The sequence below is a fragment of the Coturnix japonica genome, chromosome 18 (assembly GCF_001577835.2).
Source record: "Coturnix japonica isolate 7356 chromosome 18, Coturnix japonica 2.1, whole genome shotgun sequence".
Lineage (NCBI taxonomy): Eukaryota > Metazoa > Chordata > Aves > Galliformes > Phasianidae > Coturnix > Coturnix japonica.
In genome coordinates, this window is record NC_029533.1 from 9364880 (window position 1) to 9380243 (window position 15364).

Genomic DNA, 15364 nt, shown 5'->3' on the forward strand with positions numbered 1-15364 from the left:
AATTACCCAGAACCGAAACCAAATGCATCTTTTAAGGCACTGGCATTTTAACCCAAAAGGTAGAAGTTGCTGTTTTCTAGTTTGGATGGGCTTCAGATGATGGACTGAACCTTATTGTTTCCAGAACCAGCATTATACTCCATGATCAACCATCAGTGAGGGCTGTCCCCAGAGCAAAGTAGGGAAACCAGTTTATTTAACATGCAGCAAAACAAATGCATCTGAGATGTATTTACAGTAATGACTGTTTGGTATGAAACGAGAACCTCAACCTACTGACAAGGAACACTCATTCATAGCTTAATTCCCAAAGTTTATAACAATGCATTTCCACGCAGCAAGACTATGGCATCTTTCCATTTGGCTGTACAGCAGTGCAGTGCACTGCCAGTAACAGTGAGAACACCACCACTCTGCAGAAAGCACTTGTGCTCCTCTGACTTCCTCAGAGTCACAGCGAGATTCACGTATAGGCATCTACAGCAGTGAAATCTGCTTCCTCAGGATACACCTACAGCACCTGGGCAGATTTAAGTGACCTAAATACTGTCCCTATCCCTCCCATGCCTAAAGTGGCAAGAACGTTTCTGAGGCAGAATTCTTTCCTTGTGCTCTGTCATAGTCCATCAATGTAAGTTGCTGTCACAGAGCTGACAAGGCTGGGGTTCTCATGAGCTTCAGGAGTGTACAGTGACATACTTGGCCAAAGCTTTGATTCCTCCCCCTCGGGGTTTCCACAGTTGCCTGATTTCTCTGATCCTTTAGGCCTTTAAGTCCACAGTATTTCTAGTATTTATTTCTCACCTCAGAAAAGATGACATAACTAACTGCAAGCTGTATTTGAGTTACGGTTTTACAGCCTGTATTAATTCCAGCAGCACTTTGTCCAAGGATCCATCCTACCTGTGCTTTTGTTTGTTACAAACAAACATTCAAACAGTGTCTCAGAGCTATTTGAGGCACTGCTTGAGATTGTACATTGAGAGAAGGAAGGGACTTCTGTCATCAACTTTCAGTCATTTAAACCTAGTTTCTAGTCAATTCCTCTGCCACCTGCTAGCACTGAATACTGATGTCCAGTAAAACCACTCTCCCTCTTCTGGAGATGATTGCACTTAGCCATTTAATACAGAGAATTATTAAAACAGGGCCTGCATCACCACAGCCCAGCAGTGCCTTCTTTCCTTTCCCTGCTTGTTTCTGTCTGGCCATCCTAAAGCTCTACTATTTACATCTCAGTACTGAACTACATAGTGACACAGCCTGCAGGAGGGGATCTGAGAGACACTCCCCATCCCTGGATTAGAGGCTCTAAAGACGCTGCTGGGTGCCAGGTGCCACCCTCCACCAATGCTGAAAACACCTTTCCAGCCCTTTTTACCTCCTCACCACACTTCTCTTTTCCCCACACTATGGAATGCCATGAAGGCAGAAAAATAACCAGTTTAGGCATTTGCATACAGAACAGCCCCAGCTGCCCCAAATGGATACAATAGAGAGGCAGCCCACAGTATAAAATAAATATATTAACTGAAGATACAGCAGTGTCACACAACACAAGAGCTGAGGTCTGCTTACACTGACCACTGGGAGAGAAGCAGATGGAGGGAGCTAAAGGAGCTAAGTGCCATTTCAGTGTTAAAAAACAAAAATAAATAAAATAAAAAAGCATTCCCTCGTGGAACCAGCATTATTGCTTAACATGCTTAGCAGGTCCAGTCTGGCACTGAGGAGGTAAAAGTCCGAGGGAGGACACGTATAAGGGCTCTGCACTGAGGAAGCCTGGGGTAGCGTCATTACCATCATGTAGGTATCTCTGGACAGCAGTACAGGAACACGCTGACTTACACCTGTTGACAGGTCTCCCCTCAAAATACAGTAACTTCTAGTTTAATAGAGTGGAAGATAGAATCAGATTCACCCGGAGGCCAAGATGAAAGCAGCCAGCACTGCGTGTTACCAGCTGCCTTCAGTAAAACATTCTGGACTAAAGCTACAAGCAGAGTGGGCAGGACATGTAAACAAAGCTGAACATCACCAGTGGGTAGCACGTGTGTCCCTCCCCTGTCACATTCACTTCAGTCTTGTGGGATCCTTTCCTGGTCCTGTCACAGAGTCTCTGTCAGAGTTCCAATGTCATAGATTCCCCCACAGCTCTACTGGGGGGAACTGATCCACTTCACCAATCTCTGTGGCAAGCTGGTCTCCCAGCGTGAAGGTCAGTCTGTATCTCAGCCTCACCTTTTCCTGCAGAAAAGACAACACCCAAGAGCAAAACATGAGAAGAACCTCAGTTGTTCTGGAACAACAGATCTCACCATCACAGCTCTACAGAAATCACAACACTGTCACATGCTGCAGAGGGAAGACTCTGGCATACAGCTTTGAGGTTTACGCATCAGGCTACTTAAATAAATAACTGCAGGAAGGGTTTCCACAGCTATTCACATGCTCCTAGCACGATGAGCAGAAAGGGAAGTATTAACCATGCTGTTTCACTGGTCGCAAGCACATCCCATAACATGCCAAAGGGAAGGGACAGGACCCAACATCACACTGTTTGTTCAAGTCTGTCAGGCTGTACAGAACCTCAACACAGCAGAACTCTTTCTAGAGAACCAGTTAATTTCACATCACACTAATCATCATTACAGCAGGGCACATTCAGTGCACAAGGGATTTAAGATAAGCTCCTGAAGCAGCTCCGATTGTTCTCCTCTAAAGCTAAGCCCTATAAGACCGTTGCTCCACTGACGGGAAAAAACGTACTGTGTTTTCTCAAGTTTTTCCTTGCTGAAAAAGTCTGCTGGGGAAGAGACTGCGTATAGCCCCTTTCAAGCCCTGAATTGAAATGTCACTGATCTGCTGCTGCAGTAATTTCTTCTGGAGGGCAAACTAGGAATTAAGAGCTGTGCTTGCTCACAGTTTTGGTCCAATCACCCTCCTTAAATTGTATCATTCTGAATAATGACATGATAAATCCCACTCTGTTATAGTCTATCCTTCTCACCTTTGTAGGATTTGCCAAAAGCATGATTTGGGTGATGGCAGCAGGTGGCTGGATGGGATTGAATGGAGACAGCTCTGTGCCAGAGGGTGGCTGCAGCTTCACTTTCATGGACTGCAAACAAACAAACAAAAAGAATGGAGTAACTCCTACCTTTGGGGACAATAGAAGATGTATGCAGAGGCTGTGGATACAACAGCAGACATCCAAGATGAAGAGAATCAATCAGTGTGTGAGAAAGAGGAGGCAAGAACCGGTCCACTTGCAGAACCCAATAGGAGCAGTCAGACCAGCAAGTCAGTCCAGAGTAAAAGCACTGGGGTCAGAACACCAACTGCACCCCTTCTTACCCGAGTGCTCTTATCGCAGAGGCTTTAATGTAAGCAACTTAATGACAGTGAGCAGACTGTAGCCATTTGGGCCACACTTTTCAAAACACAAATCAGCCATCCAAAATTATGTAGCTGCAGTAACGACCAGAAAGGAACATATTCTTCAATTTAACAAATCTTCATGAAATTCTGATTCCCAAACACCTTAAGGATGGACTTATCCACATAACAGTCCTGTCAATGTGCTATCTGAGCTATTTACATGACCAAACACAGTTGGATTGATTTTAGATAGAAAGAAAAACAAAATGTGTACTACTTGCAGTTCTTGACATGTCCTGCTTAGTGTTTTCTGCTTCTAACAACTACTTTTATGTTTTGAAAATAGGCAAAGCACAGACTACAATAAGGCAGAACCAGTGTGTTGCAATCTAAGTCCCCAAGTTCATACCCAGACCACCCTGAACAGGCAGATTCACACTACTGTGGGTCTGAACTGCGAACCTCTACCTTAGGTACAGCAGCCTGCAGCACAATGTTCTTCACAGGAAGGGGTGCTGTGTTCAGCATCGAGACTACCACAACCAGTACGTCCGACCTTCCTGGTGGGCACTCCTTGGCAAAGTGCAAGAGGATGCGGAAGCCATTCTTGTCATAGGCTGTCACCGGGAGGGCACTGCCTGCCACAGAGCAAGAAGGGGAGAGGAACATAGTTTATGCTGCAGAAAACAATCTCCAGCAGTATTGTCAATCTGAGGCTGGGGTGTCTCACACTTGTTCTTCACTTCATAAACTCCATCAGGAAGCTTTGCTATTAAAAAATGTCCAGAGAACAGTGAAAAACCTGAAGGTACTTACTAGGTTTAATAGATTCCAAGGGAACATGGACATTGGCCAAAGAAATTTCAGGTGCCTTCATAGGACTGCCTTGCTGCTGGAATGATGCTGAATGGAAGAGAGAGCTCCCTGAGACAGCAGTGCAGCTGTTTGGGAAAGGATTTGGGGGTGCTCCTGGGGCAGTGACTGCAGGTATCATTAATGGAGAAGATGTGACAGGGGCTGGCAAAGTAACCCCAGGTAACACTGAGGGTGTTGCCATGCCTTGGGTGGCAGACCTGGAAGACAGAAAAATCATGGCAAAATGAAGCTGAAAGTGAAGCAAGCATTTTAGCGCAAACCCAGAGATAAGAGCAAATCGCAAGGACAAAGCAGCAGCCTGGAGCCAGTAAGGTCTTACATAAAAAGCAGATCTACAAGAAAAATGGTGTTGGTAGGATTATGCATAATTCTTCCTAATTCAGTAAAAAAGCAAGAGTCCCATCCTGGAGAAAAAGGGCTAGGCTAAGATGGCCAAAGGCCTTTGGACTATAACAGCCAGTTTAACTTTACACTGCACACTTAAAATCTGGCAATAGCACAGCTGATGTGCTTTACCTGGTAGTTTCTGCCTTACTCTTTTGAAGCTGGGACTATTTTAGTAGTTCATAAAAATCCCAGTCACACATTTCTACCAAACTGAAGTTGAACATCTGTCTCTGAACCTGACATTACAGCAAGCTTGGTTTCCTAAAAGCTGAGATGAAGGGAAGTCCAAAACTTTTAGTTACCCTTTAGCTTCCTCAAGCAGGTGTCCCAGTGTATCCATCTTATGAGGCATACTGCTCCCCGCAGATGAGCTTAAGTACCCAGAAGCAGCTGGAACTGTCTTGGAAGGCTCCACAGGGGCACCCAGCCCAGCAGAGAACACAAATGGCATGGAGTTTGGTGCAGGCATGCTGGGAGCAGACTGAGAGGCTGTGAAAGCAGAAGGCAGTGTCACTGATGTTCCACATGTGGTCTGCGATGTGTGATGGAGAAGAGGGCTCCCTGAAGGGTTGCAAGCAGCAGTCACCATCTTTGGATTGAAGAAATCCAGGTCCAGCTGCTCATTCTGCAAGAGAGCACAAGTACATGCTCTCAATCACTACTACTGCCCACTGTAGAGGTGGCACTGTTACAGCAGGAGAGAGATTTACTGCAAAAACCGGTGGTGGGTGGCAAGCAGCAAAGCCTGTGGCCTATGTCAGGACTACATCTGATCTGTAATTTAAGCAAAGGAAGTGCTAACATCATGGGGGACAGACTGGAAACTGATAAAGCCACGTTCAGGGATATCTACTCCATTCAGACACAGCTATCCCAGAACTTGGGGATATGCCAGACTTCCCCTCAGTATCAGCAACCCCTCTGCTTGCATGTGATGTTTCTGTAAGGTGACAAAATGTGTCATGAGACCTCCCATAACAGCAAGCCCTCCCTTCCTTCCCTGAGAAAGTCTCTCCTTGCTACCTCAAACATGCTCCACTGGTTGTTTTCTGATGCCTCCTTCCCTGCTGCAGGGGCTGGGTCATTCAAGCCTGAAAGGAAAAATAACAAGTAGGTAATGAGTAGAAAAAGAGCTAGGCTGCATACCATGGCAGTTGTTTCAGTGCCAAACTACTTGATTCAGCAAGTGCCACAGCCCAAAAACCTAATGAAAGACCAAAATGGATTGAAGTGTACACTGATGGAGAGACCAACAGAACCAGTAACCGATCCCCTACATGCAGCTCTTCTAATTCATCCTGATTTACAGCATCTCCTGCTATTCATAAATGAGCTTCACATGCAGGCATTCTGCAGGCTCCTTCTAACACTCCCCATCAGGCACCTTGCTGTTTAGTAGGGCCACAAAGTCAGCAGTGAAATCAGTACCAAACTGCAGTCTGCATGTCCAAACATCCACAGCAATCAGACTGCAATTACACTCAAGGTATTTCCATCTGAAGTCGATTCTGGGAACATTAGAATTAAATACTAACTCAGAGACCAGTTCTTATACTCAGGATGACATGAGTGTCCCAGAAATCCTCTGGACTTCCTAAGAAATAACAGACCTGAAAACATGCAAGACTGACCAGAATCACAGCAAGGAAACATATCCCAGTATAAATGTTTTGGGAATGGCACAAATTACTGTTCCCATCTGCATCACCCAAATCACCAAATTCTTTCAATTTTACCTCTCAAACTCCACCAGAGGGGAGACTTAGGACTCGCTAAGTAATCCACTGGAGGAAGCAAAAGCAAAGGAAATCTGGTGCGGACAAAATATGTGGACTTTGCCAGGCAGGGACTGAGTAGCCCTTTTCTCAGCTCCTTAGTGTCTTACCTAAACACAGAAGCTCCTCATCCAGCAAGGAAAGAGAATTAGTTGTGCTGCTCTGCTGAGTGGGTGCAGCTTCCACTTGGCTCAAGGAACTGCTCCGCAATTGTGAAAATGTCTGTGGAGGAGGTGGGAGAATGGGGATTTCTGCTGGAACTGGGGCTGCTGTGGGAGCTGGCGTCACGGTGGTGGGTGGAACTGGAGGTGTTGGGGTGCTGGTGACATCCAGTCCAGAAAGGTCAATGAGGGTGTTAAGGTTATTTGTGGAGTCACTCCCTGTACCAAACAGGAGATAAGCACAACTAGGAGGGAAGGCAAAAGGCTCAAAGCAAAAACATTGAACAGAAGACACTATAAAAGAGGTGGTTTAGGTAGCATGGGTACTCACTTAAACATGGTTTATGGCTCTTACAAAGGAGGAAGCCCACACAGTGCCCATCTAACCATTTACTTAAACCAATCCAGATGCTTAGGAAATTTAGCCTACCTTACCAGAATTAATAGAATATCCTGCCTAAAATACTTAAAATTTTAGGATTCAAAATTGAATAGTTGGCTTCCTAGGAACTCACCTTCCACTCCTGAGCTCACTCGGAGATCCACTTCACCATTGATCACTTGCCCCTCTATTGTTTTTTTATAGGAATTTATCACACGGGATAAATTGTCACTGGCCTGCAGAATATCTCCTACATGAAAAACAGTTAAACACAACCTTCAAGACTTTAGCCATTTTGCTCCCACTAATGCTCAGAATACTCAGCCACCAGATAAATAATTAGCAGGAAAAACCACAATTATTTAGCTACAAATTCTGTTACTGTTTGTTCTGTGCCATGCTTCTCCGAGCAAGACCTTGATCTTTCTAGGTCCATACACATTACATACACGGTAGCAGTGAAAAAGACTCCAAGGTTTTGTTCCCCATGTAACTCCCCTCCCCTTCCAAGACAGCAGCCATTCCATATTACCACCCTTCCCCAGCCTCCCACTAATACTGTCAAGCCCCTGTCTGAATTTAAATGATAAGCGTAAAGAGGCAAGGACCTTGTCTTTTATTTGCTTGCTCAAAGCAAAGCTCATCCACAGTGAAGACGCATCTTTACAGCACCCATCCCCTTGCTCAACCCTTCAAAGGTCATTGGTCATAACAGCAGTTAAAATGGAGAAGTGTAGCTTATTTTACCCAAGCTGCTGTCATTATCCTCCGTCTCACTGGCTAGTTTGAATAATGTCCGTCTTTTGGTTTCACACCTTTCACAGAGCTCCTGAGAAGAGAAATCAGGACAAAGGGTCTTATCAACCAGGAAGCACTGTCAGCAACACCAGTCAGCACAGAAAGACATTCCAGCATTCTCTGGAAAGCCCAGAACACAGAAACCATCCTCCTTGTGCTGGACATCCCAGCTGTTTTGATTTTCATCTTCTCGATGTTCTCCCAATCTTGTAATGCTAGCTACAGGGAAAGACAAATTTTCTGCCATGTTCCACCTACCCACAGTGCTGTGAGGGACAGTTATTATCAGCAACCAGTGAGCCATAGTAAAAGCAAGAATCAGAAACTGCAGCTTCTTGATTCTGCTACCCCGCATCTTTGGAGAACATAATGGAGAGAGCATCTTTGGAGACCTCAACCATGTGCAAGAGAGCTATTATACACTGTCCTTGCAAAGCACTGAGTCCTTTGGCAAAAGGTCTTTAAAAACATGGCTATTACATAGTTGTTTTCAACAGGAGCTCTTGTTCCTTGTTACTGCTCTCCAGTTTATTGCACTGTTTGTAATTCTTTGAAAAATTAAAAATGTGGAAAGGAGCAAAGGACTGACTGCAGTATTTCTGGGAAGCAGCAGCTCAGACATACCTTCATGAGCTCTCTATCAGCCTCTGATGAGTCCTCTTTGCTATAATGAACCAACATCTCATTCAGCAGTTTCACATTGTTATTTACTTCCTCCAGTGTGTGCATACGTTTTGTCACTTTTTGAATCCGAGCCTCATCCTTCAGGATACAAAGAGACATGAAAAGTAAGCTTTCCTGTAAGGATTCACTGCACCAAAACAATAGGTTGTACCTGTAAATCATACCAGGTAACGTCTATTTAAGGTTGAACTAAAAAAATCCCAAACAAAACAAAACAAAAGCATCAGAACAAAACAGCTGAAAGATGAGGAAAGTCTACCAGGCCCCAGAGGCAGGGGAGGCTTGAATGGCAACATTTCAGTAATCTATACTTCCTCTTCAGTCAAGATGCTATACTTTTTGGAGAGTGGGAGGGACAGAATCACAGTGAGTCATTTCTTGGACTCCAGGTTTGTAATGACTGCTCTGTGTGGATGCATCACAACTCTGCAAACAGGAAGGTGTTTCCATGAGGCCCAGAGATGACTCAGTCTGATGACTCAGTCCTTATCAACCAGAAGTGGTACAGTGGTGTTTCCACCAAATTTTCATAGGAAAAGCCATCTAAAGTGACAAGAAAGAAGTTAATTTCAACATCACATTCAATTATTGAACCTTTATGCCCTGTCCTATCCAGGTGCAACAACTGCAGACATTTCTGTGTTAAAAGTGCCTCCCATCTGTGAGCTAGGGGCAATATTTCCAAAGCATTTATTTCAAGCAGTGCTGTTAAGTCATCAGATGGCACCCTTTTAAGCCACTAATCACCTGGAATACCTGCAAGTTAGTAGTCTTAGAGGTTTTAAGAACACAATAGGAGGCCGGATGTTGCTAATAGTCAGTCTCATTCAGTTATCTATGGAATGGACTAAGACAACGCTTCTGAAACTTGAGAAACCAGATATTTGTCATTCACATGATGCTAAAGTTCTCCAACAACTTCGAATTACCTTTTAAAACTCAAGAAGAAGAACCATCTGGGTTCAGTCCTACAGGACTTTCTTACCTCTTTTACCATGGATTTAATAAGCTTGTTTGCCTCTTGTAAATCGTCTGGGTTTTTGCTTTTCAGTAGTTTGGCTAGAAGCTGTAAGACAAGACAGGGATATTTGGGAAACAAAGACTGGCAGAGGGAAGTTGCAAGAAGAAATTAAGGAACAATTCATGGAAAATGATACACAGTTCACACTGCTTTCAAAGTCAGTGACTTCACCAGGAGTCATATAAGGGTTTATTGTTTCACACAAGTTGCTACATTCTTGCTTCTAAACAGGACGTACATGCCACCAGATCTCAAGAGACTTGACATGAGACAACTATTCCTCCTGTGCATGATTTTTGGCCCTGTTAGCGAAACATTCCTTGCCTGCTAGTATTACAGCAGGATGGCACTTTAGCAGCGAGTTACTACGTACCATAACAGGTCTGAGCCTAGATGGACAAAGTAGTTGTGCTCAAATCAATGAATTCTTCGAAAGTACAGAACACCTTGCCCAAAATAAAAGCCAAATTAATGTACTTTCCTTTCTTACTCTAAACACAAATTAAGTAATTACTTTTTGTTAGTGATTACAACACAAGTCTTCACTATACCTTGGATTTCTCCTCATCATCAAACACGGGGTTTTTGGGACGAGGCGGTGGAGAAGGAATCAGGATTTTTTCCACAGGAATTTCAGGATCAAACATTACAATCCCTGAAAGCAGAGAGGGAACCCACAAGGATTTGCAGTTCAGTCAGGCCAGGCAGTGCACCCTTATATTCATGTGCTGTTGTCAAAGTGAGCAAGCAGCCAAACCGTCCATCGATGCTACTGCACTATTCCATTGTACAACACAGCATCAATAAATTAGTGAGCACACTAGCTATAAAAAAAAATAAAGAACATTTTCCTTGATAAAGGCCTAAACTCCAGCAACTGTTTTGCCATCTCTGTACTGCTTCAAGCCAGTATAATTAATAGTTCTCTGCTGTTTGTCCTTTCCTGTTTCACATCAGCTGTTGAGACACTCTGCAAATTCCCAGACAGCCTGGCTTTGTGCAGTCTCAAGGGCACTACATTTTTTTCTATAACTGAGCTGAGCAGGAACACAGACAGCATTGCAAGCTGGGGTGCTGAGCAGACTCCTAACCGTTAGAACCATGGACAGTGGAAGAGCCAAGCTTTCTTCTTGTCCTGCTGCCAAACACTTGAGATTTGTGCTCTACTCCCAGAAGTTTCCCTAGAACTATTTTATCTTTTTTCTGAAGCCCCCTGTTCCTCAATCAAGCTTTTTCCACTTTGCCTACACAATAAATTTGTATCAGTTACAAATTGTACAATTGTAAAGTGATATGATAAAAAAAAAAAAAAAAAAGCCTACAGGAATGATCTTATTTCTCTTCAAACTGGCCTTAAATCATTTCAAGACTAGTTCCAGGACAGGGGTGGGAGGAAGGGCACAGAGACCCCCACAAATCCAAACATAAGCATTTGCAAGGTGTTTCACTGATCTAGGTACAATTAAATAAAAATAAAAGGCCAACCCAGTCCCCCAGTCAGTGAGGAGCTTTGTTTCAGGGAATTCTTCCCTTGTTCCATGTCCTGTCAGTCTGCTCACATCATTAGAAGTTTTTATGTTTTGTGCCACTCCTGCTGAAGGAAAGAATGCATAAGTGAGCAGCTGACCTCCTACCTTGTCGCTTCAGCATGTAGTAGGCATCTTTGATCTTATGTTCTTCTGGTAGTGCCACTGTCCAGCTATACAGCAGTTCAATTACTTTGGTCTTCACTTTCTCAGAGACCCGATCTCCTAGGTACTAAGAATGAGAAAAAGATGGAGATTCTCCACATTCTTAGTTTCTTTTTGAGAAGAAAGCCCAAACCCAGACAATAAGAGGAGTTCAGTGATACACACTGAAGTGTATAACCAAAGATCTAAGACACCAGATTGAGAGGAAAATATATTTCTCTAACAAGGGTTATACATTAATAGTAAATAGGCACACTTACTGAGAAAAGCCATAACAAGAACACACAAAAAGATTAGCAAACAAATGCTCATTAATATGCACTAATGAATGCAGTGAGGCAGACAGAAACGTTTTGGAAGTTGCCTGCTGCTCATGAAGGCCAGGCAATAAGTAAATGCAGCAGCAAGGCTCAGGGACTAACCTTTGGAGACACAACTTTTATTAATTCATTCAAAAAACGAAACTTTCCCACTTCATTATGAAATCTTCTCCCACAATTCTTCATACAGGCTTCCAGCACCTGCATTCAAGTAACAGAAACAAGAGCTGAAGTGAACGCAAAAACTCTACAGTAACAGCATAGATGTGTTCTGCTTACAGGGGAGCTGAAGGTCCCCTGTCAGTGAGCTACAGGCACAAACCCCCAATCTTCAGGTGACGCACCAAGAAGGGCTGCAGTAACTCTCCTACTCCCAGCAATGTATTTATGAATCAATTACCTCCCCATTAGGTTTCACAACAAGAAATGCAAAAGCCTTACCTGAGAATAACAAAGGAAAGCAGCTGAAACTAACAAAGACTTGTCTGTTGCTACTGACTAATATGGACACTTCAGTTTGGCAAGCACGTTCCCTTCCCAGCACAGGAGCCCCAGAATTAGCCCCAGCTAGCTCCATTAACACACACTGTGCTCCTGTTATACCCTGCATGGAAGATGCCAAGTGACTGGATTGGAGAGAGGTGGCAAGGACAACCTACTGTCAGTGCTTGGACTGCCTCCCATTCCTGCGGCGACTGGATCTTATGAGCCAGGAGTCTCACAGCTATCTGCGGCCTGAAATAAGGCAGGTGCTCATTACAAATGGAGCAGACAAACACAGCAAGGTTTTCAGGCTTTCACAAATTCTGCTGTTTAAACAAGACATTTTTTATATGATTAAAATTAATGTCACTCAGTACTTTTATGCTAACAAAAAATCTTCAGGGCATCTCTAAGCCTGGTTGTTTGCATGTATAAAAGGAAGTAGGGCTGGTAGTCTGAAAGCAATTCCAGATTCCTCCCTGGGATGGGCCAAACAACACCCAGTGCAGCATCCAAGACCAGGAAATTACATCATCACTCAATGCATTAATTTCCTTTTTCCAGAAGAAAACATGTCTGCCTTAGCTCACAGGAATGTTGTGGCCCAGGAAGTTTCCTCAGTTAAGCCCTGTACAGATTTTAATGACGTGAAGCACTGAGAGTTATAGCCCTGTTTTACAGACTGCAAACCAGGATGAGAATCCTGCAGCAGCAGAGGCTGACAAGAGGCAGATTCGGGTTTTACTTTTCCTAGTGCTCAGTGTGCACATAAACCATGCTGCCCTTGACATAAGACAAAGCCCAGCATGAAACCCTGATGATCAGATGACATGTTCTAAATTGTGTATGTTTAATTATCTATATTAATATTCTAAGGAGGTTCAGGACACCCACCCTTCAAGCTCTTTGTTGATCTGGTCACAGAATCCAATGATGTATTCCCAGTCTTCTTGCCTGTTCGATGGGTTAGTGGCTTTATCTTTGGCAAGGGAAAGAGAAGATGTTACTACTCAAGTAAAAAGAAACAGTATAAAAGGTCACGCACTTCCTAGACAAAGCCTTTAACATCTGTTACCAACTATAAAATGAAGAAAGTTCACATGTGCTACATCTGTTCAGGGGAAACGATGTATCCAAGCTGAGGCACCCAACTAACCATCAGGATCAGACTAAAACAAACAAACCAAACACCTGCTATATTCCTACATATTGCCTAACCCCGACAGGAATGTGATACAGTAAGTTTCATTTTGGGAGGAGCAGAACAGGCAGCGCCCAAGTCAAAGGATCCAGCTGTGCTCACACAACCATTGCTATTTTCTAACCTCCTCTTTTATTTCAGCTAAGCACAAGGGAAGCACCTGCAGGCAGTTAGAGAACAGGAAGGATCACCTTCACTCACCCCAGCTGCCTGAAATGAGACAGAAGATGAAGCAAGACGATTGCAGGTGGAAGCGCAGCACTAGGACACGAGGGTGGTTTTACTTCATGGCTCTGCCTCCACCAGATGAGAAAGACAGCGCAGCTGGGAGGCTGAACAGCGCTGTTGGTGAATTTGGCATCTTCCTGTGGCTGGGAAGTTGCTGTGCTGCCAAGCAGCGCTTGCCCTTCCTTTTTGTAAAGGACACAATAGGCACACACACCCCTCAGCGTTTGTGTTACACACAATATGTCTTATTGATGGTTACAAGAAAAGTAACTCAGAAGGCCCAGTGAGAGCACTCGGATGCACAGCCTCTGCAGCCTGCCTTCCTCATGTGCATGGTTGCTCTGGTAATTTATGTACAAGCAATCTGTGCTTCCTCGCCGTGGGAGGAGCTGCGCAATCACACCAGCACAGCACACATCACCGTAGCAGTGACAAGGCATAAATGTTTTATCTTAAACGAGAGCAATGCTCAAGACTTGAAAAACATGCACAGCTCTGCAATAAGGGTTACTGCAACAGAAGCAGGTAACACTGCGTGCAGTGTGGCATTGCTTTGCAATGCTGCTCCTCAGCATGCAATCCATTGCCAAAGCTGCACTGACCATGACAGCAGGATGGCATCTTCTCTCAACTTCACAACTAAAAATAAAAACAAAAAGCAGCCGAGGAGCTTTCCAGGCTGCACAACCGAAAATATCCTGCCCAATATAGATATTCTCACACTGGATCTGGTGAGTCAGTCCTGCTTAGAGGAAAATAAAAGGAAGGGATGTGGGCGTTTCTACATGTTTTACTGGATAGAATTCAAAAGATATTGACAAACTGTGGGAGCTCAGAGAAGGAGCAGAACAACGAGGGGACAGAAGGGATTTGGCTAAAACAGGAACCGAGAGCTGAAACCATCCTGCAGCCAATAACTCCTGCAAGTGATAACACTGTGTATTGATTTAAATTTCACATAAATGAATTTTAAAACAAACAAGAATTATTTGATCTTAACAGAACCATGGCTCAAAAAGCATATTCATTAGGTCACTATAATCATACAAGTATATATATATATAAGCGTATATGTATCTATTAGGTTTTATATTCTGCAGAATTTAGGGGAAACGAGGACTCATTAAGACTGGAAAAGACCATTGAGGTCACCGAGTCCAACAGCGACCCGTCCCGCTGCCCACAGCTCACACAGCTCACATAGCACACACAGCTGGTACCCACATAGCACACACAGCACATACACAGCACACACAGCACATACACGGTCACACACAGCACATACACGGTCACACACAGCACATACACGGTCACACACAGCACATACACGGTCACACAGCACATACACGGTCACACACGGTCACACAGCACATACAGTCACACACAGGACACACACGGTCACACACGGTCCCAGCCGCTGTCAGCTCCGCTCCCGAGCTCGGCGGGACGCCCCGCGGTCAGTCCCTGCACCGAGAACATCATCAGGACAAATCCCGACCCGACGGAGCCACGCGGGGCCTGGGCTCAAAGCGCTCTACGTTTTACAACATCATTCTCCTTAACAGCGGGTTTCAAACACCGCAGTCTGTATCCCCACAACGGCACAGCGGACACACGCAGCCCCCAGCCCCCGCAGCGCTCCATACTCGGATCTCGGCCTGTCCGCCCGGCACCGCGCCGTGCAGCGCAGCGACCATTGACGTGCGAACCGCCGCAGCTCTGCGCCTCGGAGCAACGGCCCGACGGAACGGAGAGAGCGGGGAAAGGGGGGATCGGCACCGAGTAACGGAAGAGTGAGGATGGGGCAGGAGGAGGGGAGGGGGCAAGGGAAGGGAAGGGCGGAGGGGCTCGATCCCGCGCTACTCACTCAGCCACGACTCCAGGCTCTCCCCTTCCGCCTCCGCCATGATGCCGCCCGCCCCGCCCCGCCCCGCCCCGCCCCGCCCCGCCCGCTCCAGCCGTGCGCGCTCCCGCCC

General features: G+C 45.0%; 1 protein-coding gene across 3 annotated transcripts; it reads right to left on the reverse strand.

Annotated features, from left to right (window-relative positions):
• Nucleotides 1-145: 145 nt before the first annotated feature.
• GGA3 (golgi associated, gamma adaptin ear containing, ARF binding protein 3) lies at nt 146-15321 on the reverse strand. 3 transcript variants are annotated; one of them, XM_015880274.2, is made up of 17 exons: nt 15256-15321; nt 12854-12938; nt 12136-12211; nt 11579-11677; nt 11100-11223; nt 10017-10120; nt 9430-9510; nt 8385-8522; nt 7710-7791; nt 7096-7212; nt 6530-6799; nt 5668-5735; nt 4947-5269; nt 4198-4454; nt 3850-4019; nt 3011-3121; nt 146-2247 (listed from the first exon to the last, which is right to left on the reverse strand). In XM_015880274.2, exons 1-17 carry the CDS (start codon nt 15293-15295, stop codon nt 2137-2139), a joined length of 2256 nt encoding a protein of 751 aa, XP_015735760.1. In that variant the 5' UTR covers nt 15296-15321; the 3' UTR covers nt 146-2136. The 3 variants fall into 3 exon arrangements, with proteins under 3 accessions (XP_015735760.1, XP_015735761.1, XP_032304172.1); XM_015880275.2 differs by lacking the exon at nt 15256-15321 and adding an exon at nt 13362-14562; XM_032448281.1 differs by lacking the exons at nt 11579-11677; nt 12136-12211; nt 12854-12938; nt 15256-15321 and having other exon boundaries at nt 11093-11206.
• Nucleotides 15322-15364: the final 43 nt, after the last annotated feature.